At 36.1% G+C, this 19,384-nt stretch overlaps 1 protein-coding gene across 2 annotated transcripts in view; it reads right to left on the bottom strand.

Moving 5' to 3' along the window:
- The window catches only part of EED (embryonic ectoderm development), a 29,948-nt gene extending 10,865 nt beyond the window's left edge, over positions 1–19,083 (bottom strand). Inside the window, exons 1-8 of one of the 2 annotated variants that reach the window (XM_049653044.1) lie at positions 18,595–19,083; positions 13,718–13,870; positions 11,348–11,440; positions 8,157–8,222; positions 7,084–7,209; positions 6,312–6,393; positions 4,027–4,118; positions 1,455–1,588 (exon numbers count right to left, since the gene is read on the bottom strand). In XM_049653044.1, the coding sequence (XP_049509001.1) occupies positions 1,455–1,588; positions 4,027–4,118; positions 6,312–6,393; positions 7,084–7,209; positions 8,157–8,222; positions 11,348–11,440; positions 13,718–13,870; positions 18,595–18,708 (860 nt within the window). In that variant the 5' untranslated portion in view covers positions 18,709–19,083. The remainder of the gene's footprint in view (positions 1–1,454; positions 1,589–4,026; positions 4,119–6,311; positions 6,394–7,083; positions 7,210–8,156; positions 8,223–11,347; positions 11,441–13,717; positions 13,871–18,594) is intronic. The other variant, XM_049653052.1, reaches the window with a different exon arrangement.
- Positions 19,084–19,384: the final 301 nt, after the last annotated feature.

Raw genomic sequence — 19,384 nt, 5'->3', positions numbered from 1 at the left:
ATCCTTTTTACTTCTCCTTCATATGTAAAAAGAATGCTGGGTTGAATCCTCTCATACATTCCTCCCAATTCCAATTCTAGGAGCTTTTCTTTATTAAAACATTAAAATGTTATTCATAATCTGTTATAAATTCTCAATTCTGCTGTAATTATGTTAACTGCTTTTTAGCCAAATAAATATTATAATCTATGGTTAAACCTCTCAAGACCAGCATAACTCAATGTTACTTTCTGTAAACTGTAAAATATAATTTCTATTTATTCCAAAGCTCTAGAAAATATGAAAACAAATATTATACTAACCCCTTGGGTTCTAAAAGAGAAATCTGGAAGTTGTACTAATTCTCAGAGGCCACTGAGGTCTCATAAATGTTAATGCATTGAAATATTTGTTGATGGTTATAAATTTAACTGATAATCTATTAATAATCTGGTTTGATAAAGAGAAAATAAATGCTAGCTCTTTGTTAAAAAAGAATTGTAAACAAAGTTAATAAATGGAGATTTATGACAGTTACAGTGAAAGTGCTAACAGCCTGATCAGATACTGAAAAGACAGTTACTGAATTAAAGAACTGAAACATTTCAGGGGTGCCTGGGTGGCTCAAGTCTGTTAAGCGTCTGTCTTCAGTGATTCATGGGTTTGAGCCCTACATTGGGCTCTGTGCTGACAGCTCAGAGCCTGGAGTCTGCTCTGGATTCTGTGTCTCCCTCTCTCCCTGCCCCTCCCTTACTCGGCACTCTGTCTCTCTCTCAAAAATAAGTAAACAATAAAAAAAAAAATAAGCATTTCAAAAACAGATTTCAATTGGAACTTTTCAAAAATAAAAAAAAAAGAAGATTGCCTGGCTGGCTCAAAGGGTGGAGTGTATGTCTCTTGATCTTGGGGTTGTAGGTTCAACCCCACATTGGGTGGAAAGATTACTTAAAAAATGAAAATCTTTATATATATTAAGAAAACTTCCCACTCAAAATCTTTTGAAGGAGGTTCCAGCTTTTGAATTTTCTCCATCTAAAAAAGGGATCATCATTTAAAGGAAAGAATTACATTATCATGAATCAAAGCCAAGAAACCCATTTAAAAAATCAGGATTTACTGACGTGACTAAAAATTAAAAGTGCTGACAAATAATGCTAGCAACATTATTCAGAAGGACCCTTTACTCTATCCCACAGCAATTTTAAGCAGCTTAACATTGTTATAATGTAAAAAGCCAAGCATATACATACCTAAATAAGTAAAACATGCTACTAAATTAAGATGAAAACGCAATTTAAAGGGGATTTTGAAAAATGAGCCACAAACATTAGACTAAAAGCAAAGGGCTTCTATTTAAAATCAGTAAATTTTATGGTATGTAAATTGTAGGGGATTATGTAAAAATTTTGGATAAAGTAAAACACATCATCAATCCAACAGCAAGAAATAACTGTTTTAAATAGCACAATTTTTACCTGTTAGTTTTATTTGGGTTATAATCATAAGATTCTTTAATTGCATTCATCATTCTCTTTGAATTGATCCTCCAAAGTTTAAGAGAGTGATCCATACCACAGGACATTATTTTTTCACCCAAAAGATCATAATCCTGTACGTAAAACAAAAAAGCTTAGACATACAAAACTGCCAAAATTAGACTATCCAATTTTCATCTGAGGTACAGTGTAGTGAAAACTGTATTTTAAGTCACACTTTGAGTTTCATCTATGTAGCCCATAAATCAGAGCTGTTACTGATTTCAAGATTTAATTTTATCTGATTTGTCACCATAGCATATATGAGCTTATATAAGTCAAGAAAGTAAATTGTTTGAATTTAGTTTCATCTGTTCAATTATTTTTAAATATTACCTTTGCTTGATTTTGAAGGTAAATAGAATGCTGAAGTAATTATTCTATGATGCAAAGACCTAAGTTGGTTTTCTTTGTCTATTAAACAATGAAATTGACAGCTGTATGTGAAACTATACAATGAGTCTTTAAACAACTGAAATTTTGCTTTATGTGTATATTTAAGTCAAAATACTTCAGTTACATTAGGTAAGTTCACTTTTAAAAAGAAAAAAGGTCTAAAAAAAGGAAATAATGTATTTTAACTTTTTCATTTGCTATATACCAATTGTTAAGACTGCTAACAGATCATCCGTTGTAGCAACCTTAATGTACCTATTTCATAAAGCAATGAGGCACAGAGATGCTCTTTAATTTAGCATGTGATTCATGTGTTAATGAAAATCTCACACATCAGTCCTTCTAGTGGAACTCCTCCTGTATTATAGAGAAGAGGAAATAGACTGTACTGCTCTCATTTTAAGAAATAACAATAGGGGTGGGGCGCCTGGTTGGCTCAGTCGGTTGGGCGTCCAACTTCGGCTCAGGTCATGATCTCGCGGTCCGTGAGTTCGAGCCCCGCGTCGGGCTCTGGGCTGATGGCTCAGAGCCTGGAGCCTGCTTCCGATTCTGTGTCTCCCTCTCTCTCTGCCCCTCCCCCGTTCATGCTCTGTCTCTCTCTGTCTCAAAAATAAATAAAACGTTAAAAAAATTTTTTTTAAGAAATAACAATAGGGGCACCTGGGTGGCTCAGTCGGTTAAACGTCTGACTTCGGCTCAGGTCACGATCTCACAGTTTGTGTGTTTGAGCCCCGGGTTGGGCTCTGTGCTGACAGTTCAGAGCCTAGAGCCTGCCTTGGATTCTGTGTCTCCCTCTCTCTGCTCCTCCCTCATTAATGCTCTGCCTCTATCTCTCAAAAATAAATAAAAGTTAAAAAAAATTTAAAAAAACAAAGAAAGAAAGAAATAACAATAGAAGGGCACCTGGCTGGCTCAGTCAGTAGAGCATGCAACTCTTGATCTTGGGGTTATGAACTTGAGCCACACACTCGGTGCAGAGATTACCTAAAAATAAAATCTTAAATAAAAAGAAAGAGAAAGAAAGAAAGAAAGAAAGAAAGAGCGAACGAACGAACAGTAAAGAGTTCTATCTATGGAGGAGAGTATCTTCCTTATTAATCTAGGTATTTGTGTTAAACCAACCTTCGAACTGATCACTGTTTTCCAAGAGCCTAAGGGCTTTAGATTCGTGTTTACTGAATTCAGAAGTCTGGTTGCTGCTACTTCTAATTACCTCAATGTCAACAGCAACATGACACCCCTAGAGCCAGTAGCTCTAATTTATAATTCTTAAAAAAAGGATGGTAGTCATGGGTCTTAAGACACAGAAGACAGGAGAGTGCTGCTGCAACTTTTAGAAAATCCAAGGTGACAAAGTAGGTGAAATTAGGTATGATTCTCACAAAAGCATACAAACCCCAACTTCCAATTATTTAGTACTTCCAATTAAAATGCTACCTGCTTCAAAACATGGTGCCCCTTTACATAGTTTAAGAAAATACTGAAGAGTTGTAAAACCACTAAGTAAGTTATAAATGGAACATAAGTAAAGCTAAAATAATGTAAAAATGTCAAGGGGGGCCTGGGTGGCTCAGTCAGTTGAGCTTCTGACTCTGGCTCAGGTCATCATCTCCTGGTCTGTGAGTTTGAGCCCCGTGTGGGGCTCTGTGCTGACAGCTCAGAGCCTGGAGCCTGCTTCAGATTCTGTGTCTCCTTCTCTCCACCCTTCTCCCACTTGTGCTCTGTCTCTCAAAAATAAATGTAAAAAAAAAAAAAAAAAAAAAAAAATTGAAAGATGAAAGTTGATCAATTGCTAACTGGCTTAACCTTTTTCTTTAATGACTGAGAAACAGCAAAACAAAAGTTAGCTTGGTGAGTTTTGATTGAACAAGTTCAAGGTATTCTTTCATGAGAATCCAGGTGTTGGTATAAAGTGCAAGAGTACAGATAAAACACAGAGCCTTACTCGCTTTATTCCTTCATCTGTAAGCTAATAACCTTGTTATATCACAAGTAAACGAAATGAGTGCCTGACAGGCTGTATGAAACAAACCACATGCTTTCTTATAAGAGTTCCATGGGGATCGTTCAGAGCTCTGTACACCTGAAGATCACCGCCCTGCAGCTTTCAACTTACAGCACTTAGAACTTCATCTCTGTGCCCTTCTACGCCTCCAAATATTGCCACCAGAGTGTCTGTTTGGATATTCCATAATCGTAAAGCATGATCTAGTATAGACATAAAAAAAATTAAAATGAACTTTAGTCATTCATTTACTCTGGACTTGCAAAACCTCTTTAAAGAAGTAAAAACTACTGAAGTTTGGAATTAAGTTATGCACAGTGGGGACTAAGCAGAATCCAATTATATAGCAATTTAAAATATTTACATCAACATGTAGACTTAAGTATGAGCTCAAACTTTCAAGATCAAAAAGAAGTATTTATGTGGTCTTAAAATATGTTTAGCTTATTTACCTCAAACAATTTCTTTTAAATAACATCTGATTTAATGGAGTCATGCTCATGACATAACACTTAGGGATTTGACATAAATAAAGTTTATGTTATGTCATAGAACAAGATACTACAGTTTTTCCCTCCATAGAATCCACATTTAGTAGTTGAAGGGGACTGAGCAGATTTACGAGATCTTTACAGTAAACCCAAAATAGGATTAAAAACTATACATATCACAACATACTTTTATAGTATTAAAGACCTCTTAGAAATATTAACTATAATTTGAGCAATCTCATCCACTAAGCATTAGCAACAAAATATACCGCATTAATATAAACATGAATGTACAGCTTGGTATCTGGCAATGCCCAAACTGTACATGACTATTAATCTATTCCATAGGGAACACTAAAAGACAGTAATAAATTATGTTTAGTAGTGGAAATTAACGTTGCCATAAAAATTGTCTTAAAAAAATTATTTCTTGATTCCAATTGTGTACAAGTTTTTGTGTGGACATTTACTTTCATTTCTCTTGACTACATATACACACACACGGAAGTGGTATTTCTATGTTTAACTTTTTGAGGAAATTCTAGACTTTTTTTAAGGTGGGTACATTTTACATTCCCACCAGCAATGTATAGGGGGTTCAAACTTCTCTACATTCTAATCAACAGGTTATTGTCTGTATGATTATAGTCATCCTACTAGGTATGAAATGGTCTCATTGTGGTTTTGATTTCTATTTCCCTAATGATAAATGATGCTGAGCACCTTTTCAAGTGCTCACTGGACAACTGTGTGTATTCTTTAGAGGAGGTCTATTCAAAACGTTTGACGCTTTTTTTAAAGGGTTGTCTTTATTGTTGAGTTGTAAGAGCTCTTTATACAAATCCCTTATTAGATATACAACTTGGAAAATATTTTATCATATTCTGTAGATTATTTTGCACAATGGGGGAAGAGCTGAGTTAAAAAGTTGTGATAGTTAGAACAAGTGCGGCATTATGACCCAGATCACCTGTAAAGAAATACCTGGGTCCAGCTACTATTATCAGAAGAAAGTTGTCAGCTCTTCCTAGGTGTCAATTTCTATACTTAAGCCTTGATAGTTAAAGAAAAATCACACTGAAGTATTTTCATGTAAGAATTTTGACTTGAGGACATCTTTTAATATAAACAGATTGAGGGGGAGATTATAGGCTTGATAAGCCTTTATTTTTTGACAAGCCTTTAAAAAGAATAAACTTGACTAGAATAATGTAGAAGTAAAAGGGAAAAAGGCAATCAAGAACAGAATGTAGAAATAAGAACAAGCCAGCTCATTTCAGAGAGCTCAGAAATGATTAAGAGGCCTGAATGAGCCCTGAATAAACTTATAATGCCAATATAGGCATACGGAAGGCTTTCTCTTTCTAAGTATGGGAAACATTTCAAAGAGCTTATACTAGAGAACTTAGCATTTTAAGGAAGTCTATTAGGGGATCCTTTACAAAACACAAACTTTCTATATACATAGAGAAAAACAATTTTCAGATGCATTATTTCTTACTACATGACTGGTTAGTCATAAGATGATTTGCAAAACTTTTGAAAATTCTTAAAAATGTCCTAACTTTGATGTTCTGCCACTAAAATTAATAAAGTTTAATAAAATAATTCAAATGAGGATGAATGATCATAACACACTACTGCACATAAGAAGGGTAACACATACTTAATCTTCAGTACCTATTATCTCATTTATATCTGATGTTAACAGTGTATTTTTCATGGTCTTTCAACTAATTCTTGGTCTGGGAATGCTAATAAGGTCTAAGATTTTTCTACTAAAACATACTTTATAAATTCTTTTTAAATTTGGTTTTTTTTTTTTAACCTAAGAACTCTCTGTCCCTTAAAAAAAAAAAATCATTTCCAAATAAATAGGACTAAAGAAACATTTGCTTCTCTTACCTTTACTTACTGACAGGAGAAGATTTGGATCTCTTGGGTGGAATTTCAGCTCATTGATAGCATTTCCATGGCCAACATAATGCTACAATAAATTTATAACATTCAACTTTCATATTAAATCAATAAATTCTCTCGTTAATCTTAAGAGAATGGAAAAATAGTTTCACTTAAAGTACTGGTTCTCAACCCTGGCTGCACATTAAAATCACCCAACAAAGTAAGGTTGAAAAAAAAAGAAAAAAAAGAAAAAAGACATTGAAGTCTCAACTGCAGGTATTTTGATTTGACTGGATTAGCTGAGGCCCAGCTAAGGATTTAAAAGACCCTCAGGTGATTCTAATGTGCCCTAGGGTTAAAAAACTTCTGATTTAAAGAGGTTTGTAAAACTTCTCTCGGTATCAAATTCCTAGGCTTCACCTTTTGGTTCTTTACAAGGTGCCCTTGACTCTAAATCCCTAATTAAAAGATTTGGAAAAGACTTACTCTTCCGCTATAGTTCATTCCAGACTCTCTGAATAAGGCAAGGCAGGAGGTAAGTTATTCTATTTTTTAAAAATTTCGAATAAAAACTTCCTGCTTATTCCTTAATTTGTATTATCTAAATGTGACAAAGGTCTCAAAAGACTTGTCTAATGGAAGCAAAAAGCAAAGTACAAATCAAGTTAGAAAGTATACAGATACTGATTCCACTAGTTTTAAATTAAAAAATGGTAAGTTTTCACAAGTGTGCATTCAAAACAGGGCAGATCTACAATGTAACCAAAAAACCCACCTTTATGCACTGCATTGTTATGGGATTAATTATCCTAATTATGCCTCTAGATCCGGCCACAGCCAGCAAAGGATGGCTTGTATTGCTATCATATGTCCATGCACAAGTATAGAAGTTTTCATCAGCCTAAGAAATGCCAGTTAAGAAATATAATTTGTTTTTGAAAAGTAAACACGTCAATGATTATAGTACAGTATAAGGAAAGCTCCAAAGAAACGCTCAAGTTTTTACAAACCAGTCCTTCCACTCAATTTGATTACTATTCGGAGATGCTTTCACTCAACTGTCATTTGAAAGCAGCCATGAACAATATGTAAATGAATGGGTATGGTTGTGTACCAGTAAAAGTTTATTTACACAAACAGGTAGCTAGCTCCACAAGCTGTAATTTGCTGACCCCTGTTTTAGCCCAATACTTCTGAATATGCATCTCTAGAAAAAGATCAGCAACTATTCAGTTATCCACTTTTTCCTGTGAGACTTTCCCAGTAAGGCTACAGAGCACTTCTTTCCACATAAATGATGAAAGACTGAATATCCTCGCTTTTTCTTTTTTGCTAGCTTTTTCAAATGGATCTTAAAAGAAACAGCTTTGACTGTCTAACCTTTTGGCTTTTTAAACCTTTCTTTTTCTTTATGTACTCATGTTTTGCAATATTTTATTTCCCAAACAAACTGCATGTTTATTTTTTCCCTATAGGCTTTGTTGTTCAAATACTTGGGATGAATGCCAGTCACAGCTTCTGATCAACCCAAATTCATCAAATTAACTACCCTGACATGATAAAACTCTACGCAAGGTCAAAGAAACAGGTTTTAGCTACTCTCTTGCTATCATTCTCTACTACTGGATTTCCAATGCTCATCTCCAGACATCCTTCCTCCCTCCCTCATATCCACCTTAAAATACATTTCTAGGGATCAGGAAAATTAAACTAAATACAAGGAGTCTCTTATGACAGTAAAGGAATAGCACTGGGTAAAGAAAGGACAAAGTAATTAATTTAGAAAAGTTTTGGTGTACTTATTGAAATTTCTTTAGCCAAAGATATTAAAAACCCAGGAAAGGATACATCAGCATCCACATAAGATTGCAACAACCGGATTTCTCCTTGTGAGTGACATTCATATAAGGTAACCTAATAAGAACAAAAATACGGTAAAATTTCATTTCAAATACAAAAACATACTCTCTTCACCTGTGAAACATCTTAGTCACAAATGTGTCTTAGAGACACTATAGAAACTATTGCTTTAAAATAGCTTCTTTAGGGGCGCCTGAGCGACTGTTTGTTAAGTGTCTTACTTTGGTTCAGGTCACGATCTCACGGTTCACAAGTTCGAGCCCCACACCAGGCTCTGTGCTGACAGCTCAGAGCGTGGAGCCTGCTTGATTCTGTGTCTCCCTCTCTCTCTGCCCCTCCCCCGCTCATGCTGTCTTTCTCTCTGTCAAAAATAAGTAAACATTAAAAAAAAAAATTAAAAATATCTTTTACTTATTTTTGAGAGAGAGAGAAAGTGAGAGCACAAGTAGGGAGGGGTAGACAGAAGATCCAAGGTGGGCTCCGTGCTGACAGCTTGGAGTCTGATATGAGGCTCGGATCCCCCACTGTTGAGATCATGCCCTGAGCCCAAGTCAGACACTTAACCAACTGAGCCATCCAGGGGCCCCTAACTTTCTGATGTATGGGAGTCCTTTTTATTTGCCACATATTCTAAAATTAATACTATCTGTATAATATACAATTTAACTGTAATAAATTTCTTTCCATTTTTTATAGTTTATAGTTGTGTTAGCAGTAACTTAATAATTTCAATAGAAATAAGAACTAGCGGCGCCTTGGTGGGTCAGTCGGTCAAGCGTCCAGCTTCAGCTCAGGTCATGATCTTGTGGTCCCTGCGTTGGGCTCTGTGCTGACAGCTCAGAGCCTGGAGCCTGCTTTCAATTCTGCGTCTCTCTCTCTCTGCCCCTCTCCAGTGTGCACACACGTGCGCACTCTTCCAAAAGTAAATAAACGTTAAAAAATTTTTTTTAAATATAGTAACTCTATAAATCACCTATCACTACTAAGTTAATAAAAGCTCTACATTAATAGTCTAAAAAAAATTCCTTATATGACTGCTAAACTAGGTTATATCCCAGAAGGTAATTTTTTTTTAAAAGAAGTCCAAACAGAACTTTTTATAATTCAATATACTATGTAATGGCCTTCAATGTCATTTTTTTTAAGTGTTTATTTTGAGTGAGAGAGAGATTAATTGTGAGTGGGAGAGGGGCTGAAAGAGAGGGAGAGACAAAATCCCAAGCAGGCTCCCATGCTGTCAGTGCAGAGCTCAAGAAACTGAGCCACCCAGGTGCACTCCCTTCAATGTCATTTTAAATGATAACAGGGATACTTTTTGTTAGAATGCATGGAATATTTAAAATAGCATACTGGAGCACAAATTATACTAATTCTCATATTATCATGGCCAAGTTAGTGAAGTATAATCTTAGGTTTACAGTGATGTCTTACTTAAAGTAGATTCAAACTAATCAATGCAGTATGCTCCCAACTAGGAAAAATAACCTTAATCTTTTCTTGAAACCACATCACTTTCCCCACAAATTTTTTTTTTTTCAAAGAACTTAGGAACCAGACAACTATAGGCAGGCTACATATCACAAACTACATTTGGCTAAACACCAAAAAAACCACTGCTGTCCCATGTTATCAACTGTAGTAGCCGAGTTTCAAATTTTCAGAATTTCAACAACCTAGTAAAGCACCAGAGCCTTAAATGTAATTAGACCTTCCTTAAAGGAAGTTTTCCAGGAAATACCTAAAGTCAAATTTTACTTTTTAGAAAATAGGTATCTAGAAAAAAATGATCTAGCCCAGAATAGATGCATATGTGTTCCTGTGATTTGGAAATATGTTGACATTTGAAAAATATGGAGATGACAGTCCCTGGTTATAAAGTTAACTTTGAGAACAGAATACCAACGCTAACAAAAAACAAATACAGAAAACAGTGTGCATTAAATCATGTTCTTTTATTGCCTAAGAAGCTTAGCACAATTACTAAAGAACCATAACATTTTTTTTACTCAAAGTAACAAAGTATAAAACATCTCTCTGATTCACTCCTCTTCACCTCTTGGGCTAAAGGCAGAGGAAGTGACTTATATTTGTTATCAACCTATATCCAATTTGTCTATTTCCTCCATTTTTCTTTTTCCAAATACAACAATAAATTTCTACATTATTCCTCATAACTGCTAGTACAGTATTAATGGATACCCAGAATGTTAGCTAATACAAAGTTAAGAGGACAATTTTTCCTTGAGGTGATTTCAATTTAATAAATAACTCCAGAGACTCCCTGGAAAGCACTAAGGAATCTTCCTGTTCTCCATTTATTTAGAGTTAAATAGAATAATAAATTGCTATCCACCAGTTGAATCCCTGGTCTAACTGAAAAGTTAAATAATGGTTTCTGTTAAAATGTGCCAGCATGCTTCTTCCATACACTTCTTTTAGTTCAAGATACTTTTGGCTTCCTCAAATAAAAACAAATCTAACACAGATGTTTATTGAAAATCCTTAAAATACTTTGAATAACTATTATACAAATCTACTGGATATATGCTTTGTGTTTACAGAGAGCCACTAATTAAGTTTATTTTTAAGAAACTACAGACCATGGGGGCATCTGGGTGGCTCAGTCAGTTAAGCCTCCAGCCTGCAACTTCAGCTCAGGTTATGATCTCATGGTTCGTCAGTTCGAACCCCTGTTGAGCTCTGTGCTGACAGCTCAAAGCCTGGAGCCTGCTTCAGGTTCTGTCTCCCTCTCTCTCTGCCCCTCTCCCACTTGCACTGTCTCTCTCTCTCTCTCAAAAATAAGTAAACATTAAAAAAAATATTAAAAAAAGGAAACTACAGACTTTGTATCTTAAATGATAAACTAGTTAAATCACTTCCAAAAACAGAAGTCAATTCTTTCAGCCATGCAAAACAAAATATTTATGAAGACAAAATATAAACAGAAACCTGTTTCATGAACAATTGGGAATACATGAAATAAAGATGGATTTTCAGTCATGAATACTAGTTTTAACAATTTTAGCTAGTTTTGACAATCACTAAAACGCTTTGCTTTTACATAAATACCATCAAACCAGCTATGCCAAATTTACTTCAAAATCATCACACTTTAATATTATAATAACACCAGAGTCTAATAATCAAGTCAAATGCCAAGCAGACCCCTGAACACTCACTCTGTTGCTTCCTACAGTTGCAAACACTAACGGATCTCCTTCTTTACTGTGCCAGTTAAATTGTACTCCAAACAATGGTTGATTATGATCTTCCTGTAAAATAATCATAAGAAAAATTACTATAATTTAGAAACAAAAGAATGGTGAATTGACCATTTTCCCTTATAACCCCTCCCCCCTCCAAAAATGTAGGCTACTATTTAAGTCAGAGGTCAGGTAACAAGCATTCAACTATGAATTAATACGATTTGCCTTCTATTTACTTAAACTCAATCATATTCTTCTGAATCAAAATTAAACTGGTTTAATTATTGTAGATGCATTTAATCTCTTAGGAGGTAATTTATGTTTCTGAAATAGGAGATGAACAAATACACTAAGAGTTAATATAGCTTCTCTAACACTCACTAAACTTTATTAGGTTTAATTTTTCCCTTGTAAAGCAAAGCATATCAAACTCCATTCAAATCATTACTTTCTACTATTCCTATAGAAACAACTTTAAATAATCTTGATTTTGGGTCCTAAAAGAAAAATATCCCATGGAGTTTTATCATGAACAAGAATACTGGAACACTGGGGACCAGGGGTGACAATAGACTGTAACTTCAGTTACTAGGAAGCTATAAGGAGGTGCACAAAAAACATACGGTTAACCCTTGAACAACACAGGTCCACTTAAACACGGATTTTTTGGATAATTACAGTACTGTAAACGTATTTTCTCTTCCTTGTGATTTTCTTTTTTTTTAAGATTTTATTTTTATTTTATGTATTTTTAATGTTTTAATTTATTTTTGAGAGACAGAGAGACAAAGCACAAGACAGGGAGGGGCAAGGAGGGAGAGACAAAATCAGAAGTAGGCTCCAGGCTCTGTGCTGACAGCTCAGACTCGTGAACTGTCTGGGGCTCGTCAAGTGGGGCTTGAGCTCGTGAACAGCGAGATCTTGACCTGAGCCGAAGTCGGACGCTTAACCAACTGAGCCACCCAGGTGCCCCCCTTGTGATTTTCTTAGTAACATTTTCTTTTCTCTAGCTTATTTTACTGTAAGAATGCAGCATGTAACATACAAAATACATGTTAATCGACTTTATGTTATTGGTAAGATTAACCAATAACCAATGTTATTGGTGAAGTATGTTATTGGCTTCTGGTCAGCAAGGGATTATTAGTGGTTAGGTTTTTGGGGAGTCAAAAGTTAAACTTGGATTCTCAACTGCACGGGGGCAGGGGTGACAGCATCCCAATCTCTAAGTTGTTCAAGGGTCAACAGTATTCACTTTTGTTCACAAAAATTATTTTTCAGCCTTAGAATTTTACTGGCAATCTCCTGGCACTGAACGTTAACTTTCACACTCGCTTTTAAAGTGTTAACAACTTTCATTTCTCATCCTTTGAAAAGCCACAGCTTTAGGCTTCTGAAATATTTAATCAAATTATTTAAACAGTCAAAACCAACATCTTCCAGATATATTATCTAAAAATGGGTTAAGATAATTAAATATTAACACAAAACTATTAATGGACACTTTGCTTTTTTAAAAAGTATATTAATTTCTCTCCTTCTAAGAGAATATAATTTGACGCACTGAGCCATGTATATTGCTACACTGACAAGAAAATAATTTCCCTAGAGACATAACTTCTTATGCCTTCCCAATACTTTACCTAAAAATATATTCTTATATTTAGAAAGATTCTAACTTACATACGTAAAAGATAATACAATGTATATTTTTGTCAGTGTAGGAAAAATACTCCCAAATTTAAAAAAGAGAAAAAGAATAATATGTAAAGGAAAACATTTTAAATAAATATCAATCCTTTTTATAACTAAAAATGCTTTTGAGGAAGCAGCAATTTAAATAACTCCAAAACCTTGTTTTCCCCAAATACTGAATGTTCAAAAAAGTTAATTTACACATTTTCCTTTGAAAACAATTTCAAATAAGACAAATGATAAGAATTAAATATTTAAAACCTGCAGAAAAACATGTTTCAATTTGTGCTGAAAGTTAATGGGTCACATTCAGTTCTTTTTAGTAACAGGTATCAGGAAATGGCTTTATGTTTTTAAAGTTTTAACAAAATGTGAAGAATAACATATCCCAAAATCTTTTATCTTAATACAAACAATAAAGAAAACCCTGTATGCAGGACTAGGTATTACCCATTTAAATTAAAACAAAACAAAAAAAGTTAAACAAATGGACTGTAATAACTATGTGGTCTATGCTAAAAAAAAAAAAACACCCTTCACAGCACTCTAATTTTAAACTTGACAAAGTACCTTGAACATAAAATGTTTATCACTGAGAAATAATTCTGAAGCCTAGCATTCAGTCCAGATCTGTCTTTCAGCACATACCTTGAGACTATTTACACACTTGAAAGAATATTTGCATTTCTTTGACTTCCATTTTCCCTTCCCCCAACTTTTCCTTCCAGGAGCATTTGGTGTATTTGTAGGTGTATCAGGGCGTTCAGTGTTTGTACCACTTTCTATACTGACAGCATCATCCTGTAAGCAGTAAATTGGGAAAAATTACGTGAAACAGCAATACTGCAGCAGCAAATCACAGGGTAGCTGCTCATTGACCTAAAAGCAGTGATTAATAAATTCTGTAAGAAATGCAAAAATTTATTCCTGTCTCCAAATAAGGATATAAAGGAAACTAGCTACACTTTAGGATTTGTGGATTTCAGCAACAATCTAAACAAAAAAGCTAATCAGAATAATGAGAATAATACTGCCTTTAAATAACAAAGCATTGGTCTGTGCCAGCCACCTTAATACACTGGCTCATTTCATCTTTACAGCTCTTCACAGAAGGTACTGTTAGATAAGAATGTGTTGTTTAGAGATCCTAAGAGGTCTCTTGCTACTAGGGTTGCTGGGATTCAAAACAAGCTGTGACTCCTAAATCTGACTGAACTACATGTTACATGTCTTCATAATTTATTTGACCGCTGCTCTGTTTGCAGCACGGGGGTTGGTAGCCCTTTGAGGATGATGGAGTATTGATGCCTCTTATTTTAGATGTAGTTTTTGAAAATCCTGTTATTCAAATTCCGCTTAATTATAACACAAACCATTTAGAATCTTTATAAAATCCTACATATTCTGTGCTATTTACAAGTGACATTTGCCTCACAGCGCTTATGTAATAATGATACTTTTATAGAACTCCAGAAACTCTCTATAATTAAAGTAAAATCATTCTGAATGTAGAAATGACTGCAGGAAACCATGAAAATTCACTTAATTTATACCCTATCTCCAGTGCACAAAATACATTCATGGCCCTCTAATCTAAGATTTAACTACCTCCTTTGATTACATATTCCAGTATGTTCTTTGGAATAAAGAGATTTATTTAAACCTATTGCCTTAGGGCAACAGCTCCTAAATTCATTCCATAGAAAGGCTGTTTTTGCAGAGTGCCTGTTAACATCTATTAGAACAAGTCTAGGAAACACTGCCTTAGGGGCTATTTCTAAATGATTGCTTCCTAAACCTGGTGTTACATTTACAAAAGGGTAAAAATTAACTGGAGTGTCAAAAAGCATATAAAAAATTAATACCATACAAACTCACCTAAAAACAGTATGGTTTTATACAATTGTTCTTGGGGGTAGTCTTCAAAACTTCAAATGGTTCCTACCTTTTTAAAAAATACACTAATTATTCTGGAATATACTGAATTGGATGAAAAGACTAGATAGATGGTACATAATAGGTGCTCAATATTTGGAATTTTAATTTTAATGTAAATATAATCAGATAAAAAATGTAAACTTTTAAGTTCAGTTCCCAGGCTGAAATCATGGTTTATATCTCTATTTCTCCCCCTCTTCACAGTTTCAGAGTTAACATCTAGTGCAGAAAGTAACTGTCTTTCAGTGGAAAACTATGCATTATCTATAGCACCTTTCCAGGTTATCATATTCTAGCCCTCTTCATTGCCTTTAAACCTCACAACTCATTTTATATTGTGGGTAACTAACTTACACTCCTGTAAATTCTGTCTCCAAAGGTAAAGGCTCAAAATATCTTCCCTTCTACTCTGGAAAAAAACTTTTGTCTCCATTTCCAATTTCACCTCTACAATCCTTTAATGTATACTGTCTGACTTACACTTGCCCAGTTCTCTCACATGAGTAAAATGAAAATTATGTTTCACTTACCGTTTTTATGGAAACTGTCTTTTAACACTGGAGAAATGAAATAATAAAACTGACATTTATTCACCAGCTTCTTTACATTCTGGCCCGAATTTCAACCGCTAATCAAGAAACCACACAAAACCCTGTTTTGTTTTTTTTAACTGACCACTTAACTTACCCACCTCCTTCCAAAAGAAAATCACAAAAGAATCAAATGGAAATGCAAGTCGCAATGCTTTAATTTTATCTTTAAATTAAAATCAAACCTTTGCTGAGTATCTGTGTATAGGGTGATTTCCACTTTGGCCCCTCCTCAAAGTACAGAATGATGATATGGCACTACCATCTTCATTTGCCCAACAAGAAAACAGGGATAGTAATTTGTCCCTTAATCTTGCCACAGGTTGCTTAAGCAAAGGATAAGTCTCCAGATTTAGCCCTCTGCTAGGCAACCATTAGTACTCTTCTAAAAGTTACATACTCTGCAGTCCTAAGACCTTTAAAAATTCAATAAAATGGCATATACATATATACTTAAACTTAAAATATGTCCTTTCAATTCTCTGATTCACATTCACAGTAGTATTTGCTCAGGTTACCTTAACTCCAACTCAAAAACACCACATTCTTTCCTCACTTCCTTTTGGCCTTCTCTTCACTATTTGGTTTCCAGAGTTAAGACCACTGCCCCGTTAGCTTTTTCTGAACTAATTTTTCTACAGAGTTCTCTACTGCTTTTCCTTATTGCTTTGTCCTAACTTATGTCCTACATCTGAGGTCCTTGGGTGGAATTGAGAGGGTGTCTGAACCTAAATGGCAAAACAAACCCGCTTAATGTTCACCATCTTTAAATGAAATTTAGCACTTTCTTCTATTAAATGAAGGTAACATACTGCTGTAGCTGTGACTTTCTCATCAGTGGAAATCAAGTATTTTTATATCATATGCTAGTAGTTGCAGATATCAAAAAATTGCCTATGCCCATCATTACTACCAGACACCTTTCCAGATTTAGTTACTTAATGTGCTGCTAATAAAGAAGCACTTTCTTTAAACACTTTATATTAAAGGACTTAATTTATGAAAAAAATCTTAAATTTGTTTTGAAAATATTTGTAAGGTATTTCATAATTTTATTATTTTGTTCATAATCTTATATATTGTATTTTATACATTTAAAATGTTGTTCTGAGACTACCCAGGATTCACTGAAGTGTTCCAACGCACAAAAAAGGTTTAAAGTCCCTACCCAAATCAGGGAACCAAAACAAAGGCTTACTCCATTGTTTAGTTCTAAGCAGCTTTAGAATGCAAAGAATATATCCTCCTTAAGGGTCTACCAAAAACAAAACAAAAACAAAAACAAAAACATGCAATTTATTTTGTTCCCTGAAGTTTTCCTCAGTCTAGATTATTGGCATTTTCATTACAGTTCTGCTTGATTAGTATGCGCAAGGGCCAGAAGCATTAAGTCTTCACAGTAACTAACACTTGTATAGTACTTCTGGGGCAGGCACTCTTTTCATCACTTTACCTGTATTATCTCTTTTAGCCCTCACAAATACTCGAGGTAAAGGCCATTATTTCTAAGAAACTGATGAAACCAGACCAAGTACCTTGCTCAAGGTCAAGCACCCAGTAAGGAGTAGATTTGGAAATTTTAACTTAACATGTGGATCCAATCTGCACTCCTAACCTAATCTGCCCAGAAAACACTTTTTAAAAAGCAGAAATAAAACAGGTTCCAAGGACTAGAATGAAGAAGGTCAACAATGTTAGAAAGTAATATATAAGACTGAGAAGCACAAACAGGAAAAAGATTTGAGGTAACATTCAACACCTAAACTTTCTAGAAACTTTAAGTTGGAACTAACAATTCCCCAAACATCTTTCTTCTATCTGCAAAAATATTCTTTCCCATCTCGAGTGAAACTTTCGGTAATGACCCCATGCCATACATATCCTTCAGTCGGTGATGTAATGATGTAGAATTTAGGAACAGGGTGTGTATCATAGCGTTTATTCCTAAAACTAGCCAAAAGGACGAGAAAATGAAGAATTTACATCACGCTCCTATAACACTTTAAATATTTAAAAAATATATTCAGATTCTATTGCCATATATTATGAAAAGAAGGTTCACACTGTGCAGTAATACCTTTGAACTGTCAAGACATTTTGCTGATCGTATTGGATATAAACTTAAAATTAATGTCACTTTAGTTATTACTGGCGACTTACCTAACACTAGATGATTATGGAGATCCATTTCAGAGCTTAAAAAAAAAGTCTGATTCCAAAATACCTTACACTTGCGAAGCCACTGGCCCACACCTAAAAACATCTGCCTTTACCACTGTTACCTAAAATCTTCCAGGTCGTCCCCTTTATTTTAGTAAAAATTTTCAGAACAGTAATCGACTCAGTACTTCAACGGTGATTTCCCTCTCCGACTCAGAAGACGACCCTCTCAATTCTGCTCCTCCGGAAGAAAAGCCGCCTGTCAGGCACACCCCATTCCCATCCAAAAGACAGAAGTAGACATAAAATCCCACCTTTAGAAGAGTCACCCATACCCCTTAAAACGAAGATCTATCTACTCTTCCCATCCTGAACAGCATGTAAAGGTCAAAAAAGTGACACAATCCCCAAACTCCTCTTAAAAAGTCACTAACACACTCTGGCTCCTCCTTCCAACTTTCTCAGAAAAAACTCTAACTTGCCTTTTAAACTACTGGAATCTCAGATCCGCACTCTCCCCAAATCTCCCAAAGGCCCAAACACTGCCCAACCACGCAAAAGGATCTCAGAGCAGACCCCTTCAGACCCTCCTCCCACCACGCTCTCTTAAACCACTCTCCTTCGCCAAGTTTCTGTTTGCTCTCGGCCCCTGCTCAAAATCCCCATAGAGACAAGTTCGATTTTCTCCTCCACGCCCGCGTTTTCCTGCGGGTGACACCTCTCCCCCCCCCCCCCCCCCCCGCCAAAGCAGCCAGCCCGCCCCCGCACCGACAGTTTAAAAAGAATTTAAAACTTTCATTCCAGAGTTCCGTCCACACTGCTCTGGGCTGCACTCACATTCTCGTCTCCAGAGAGGTCGGGGTTGCTGTTCTCGTCGCTGCTCAGCTTCTGCTTCTTGGCCGCAGGCATGTCTGTTCCCGCCGGCGCTGTCGACACTTCCCTCTCGGACATATTCCTCCGCCTCCCTCCAGGTTCCTGCCGCCTAGGGCGGGGCCTCCGCCACACCGCCGTCAAGCAAGCCCGGCCGGAGCCTGCCGCAAAGTTGCCAGGGCCGCCGCCACCTCCACCGCTCCCCCCACTGTCGCAAACCGCGCCCAGCCGCCGAGGCGGGCGTGCGTGCGACCCCGCCACACTGCTGAAAAAGGGGCGCGCGTGCGCGCCCTCCCGCGCAGCTTCCTGGCTTTTTCCCTTTCCCTGCTCCCGTCTTGCCCTTTTCCCGCCGCCCTCCCGGCAGTTTGCACGGAGAGGTGAAGATCCGTTAGCTTTCGAGAGCAGTATTTCGTACGTCCTTTCCCTACTGCCGCCTCGAAAAAGGAGGAGCGGAACTCAAAGGGATGCCCCCTCACCCCCTTCCTCCTTCCAAAGACGTTTCAGCCGCAATCGGCCCAATCCTTCGATCCCCGACCCGCTGCAAGGACTCGAAAGTCTGTGGAATGGACTAGACCACCAATGTTCCAGGGGATGGGGGAAGATACGAGAAGTCACCTCTTGCTTTAGCGGCATATGCCAAGCGTCCTTAATCTTGAGTTCGGAGGACAACTCTTTCACGTTATTTATGGAACTGTTGAAGCTCTAGCTTTTGGTTGTCATTAGGAGTTGGAAAACTGTAGAGTGCCTCTCACTTGTC

The sequence above is a fragment of the Panthera uncia genome, chromosome D1 (assembly GCF_023721935.1).
Source record: "Panthera uncia isolate 11264 chromosome D1, Puncia_PCG_1.0, whole genome shotgun sequence".
Classification (NCBI taxonomy): domain Eukaryota; kingdom Metazoa; phylum Chordata; class Mammalia; order Carnivora; family Felidae; genus Panthera; species Panthera uncia.
Note: the sequence above shows the minus strand (reverse complement) of the source record. Positions and strands in the feature narration are given on the sequence as shown.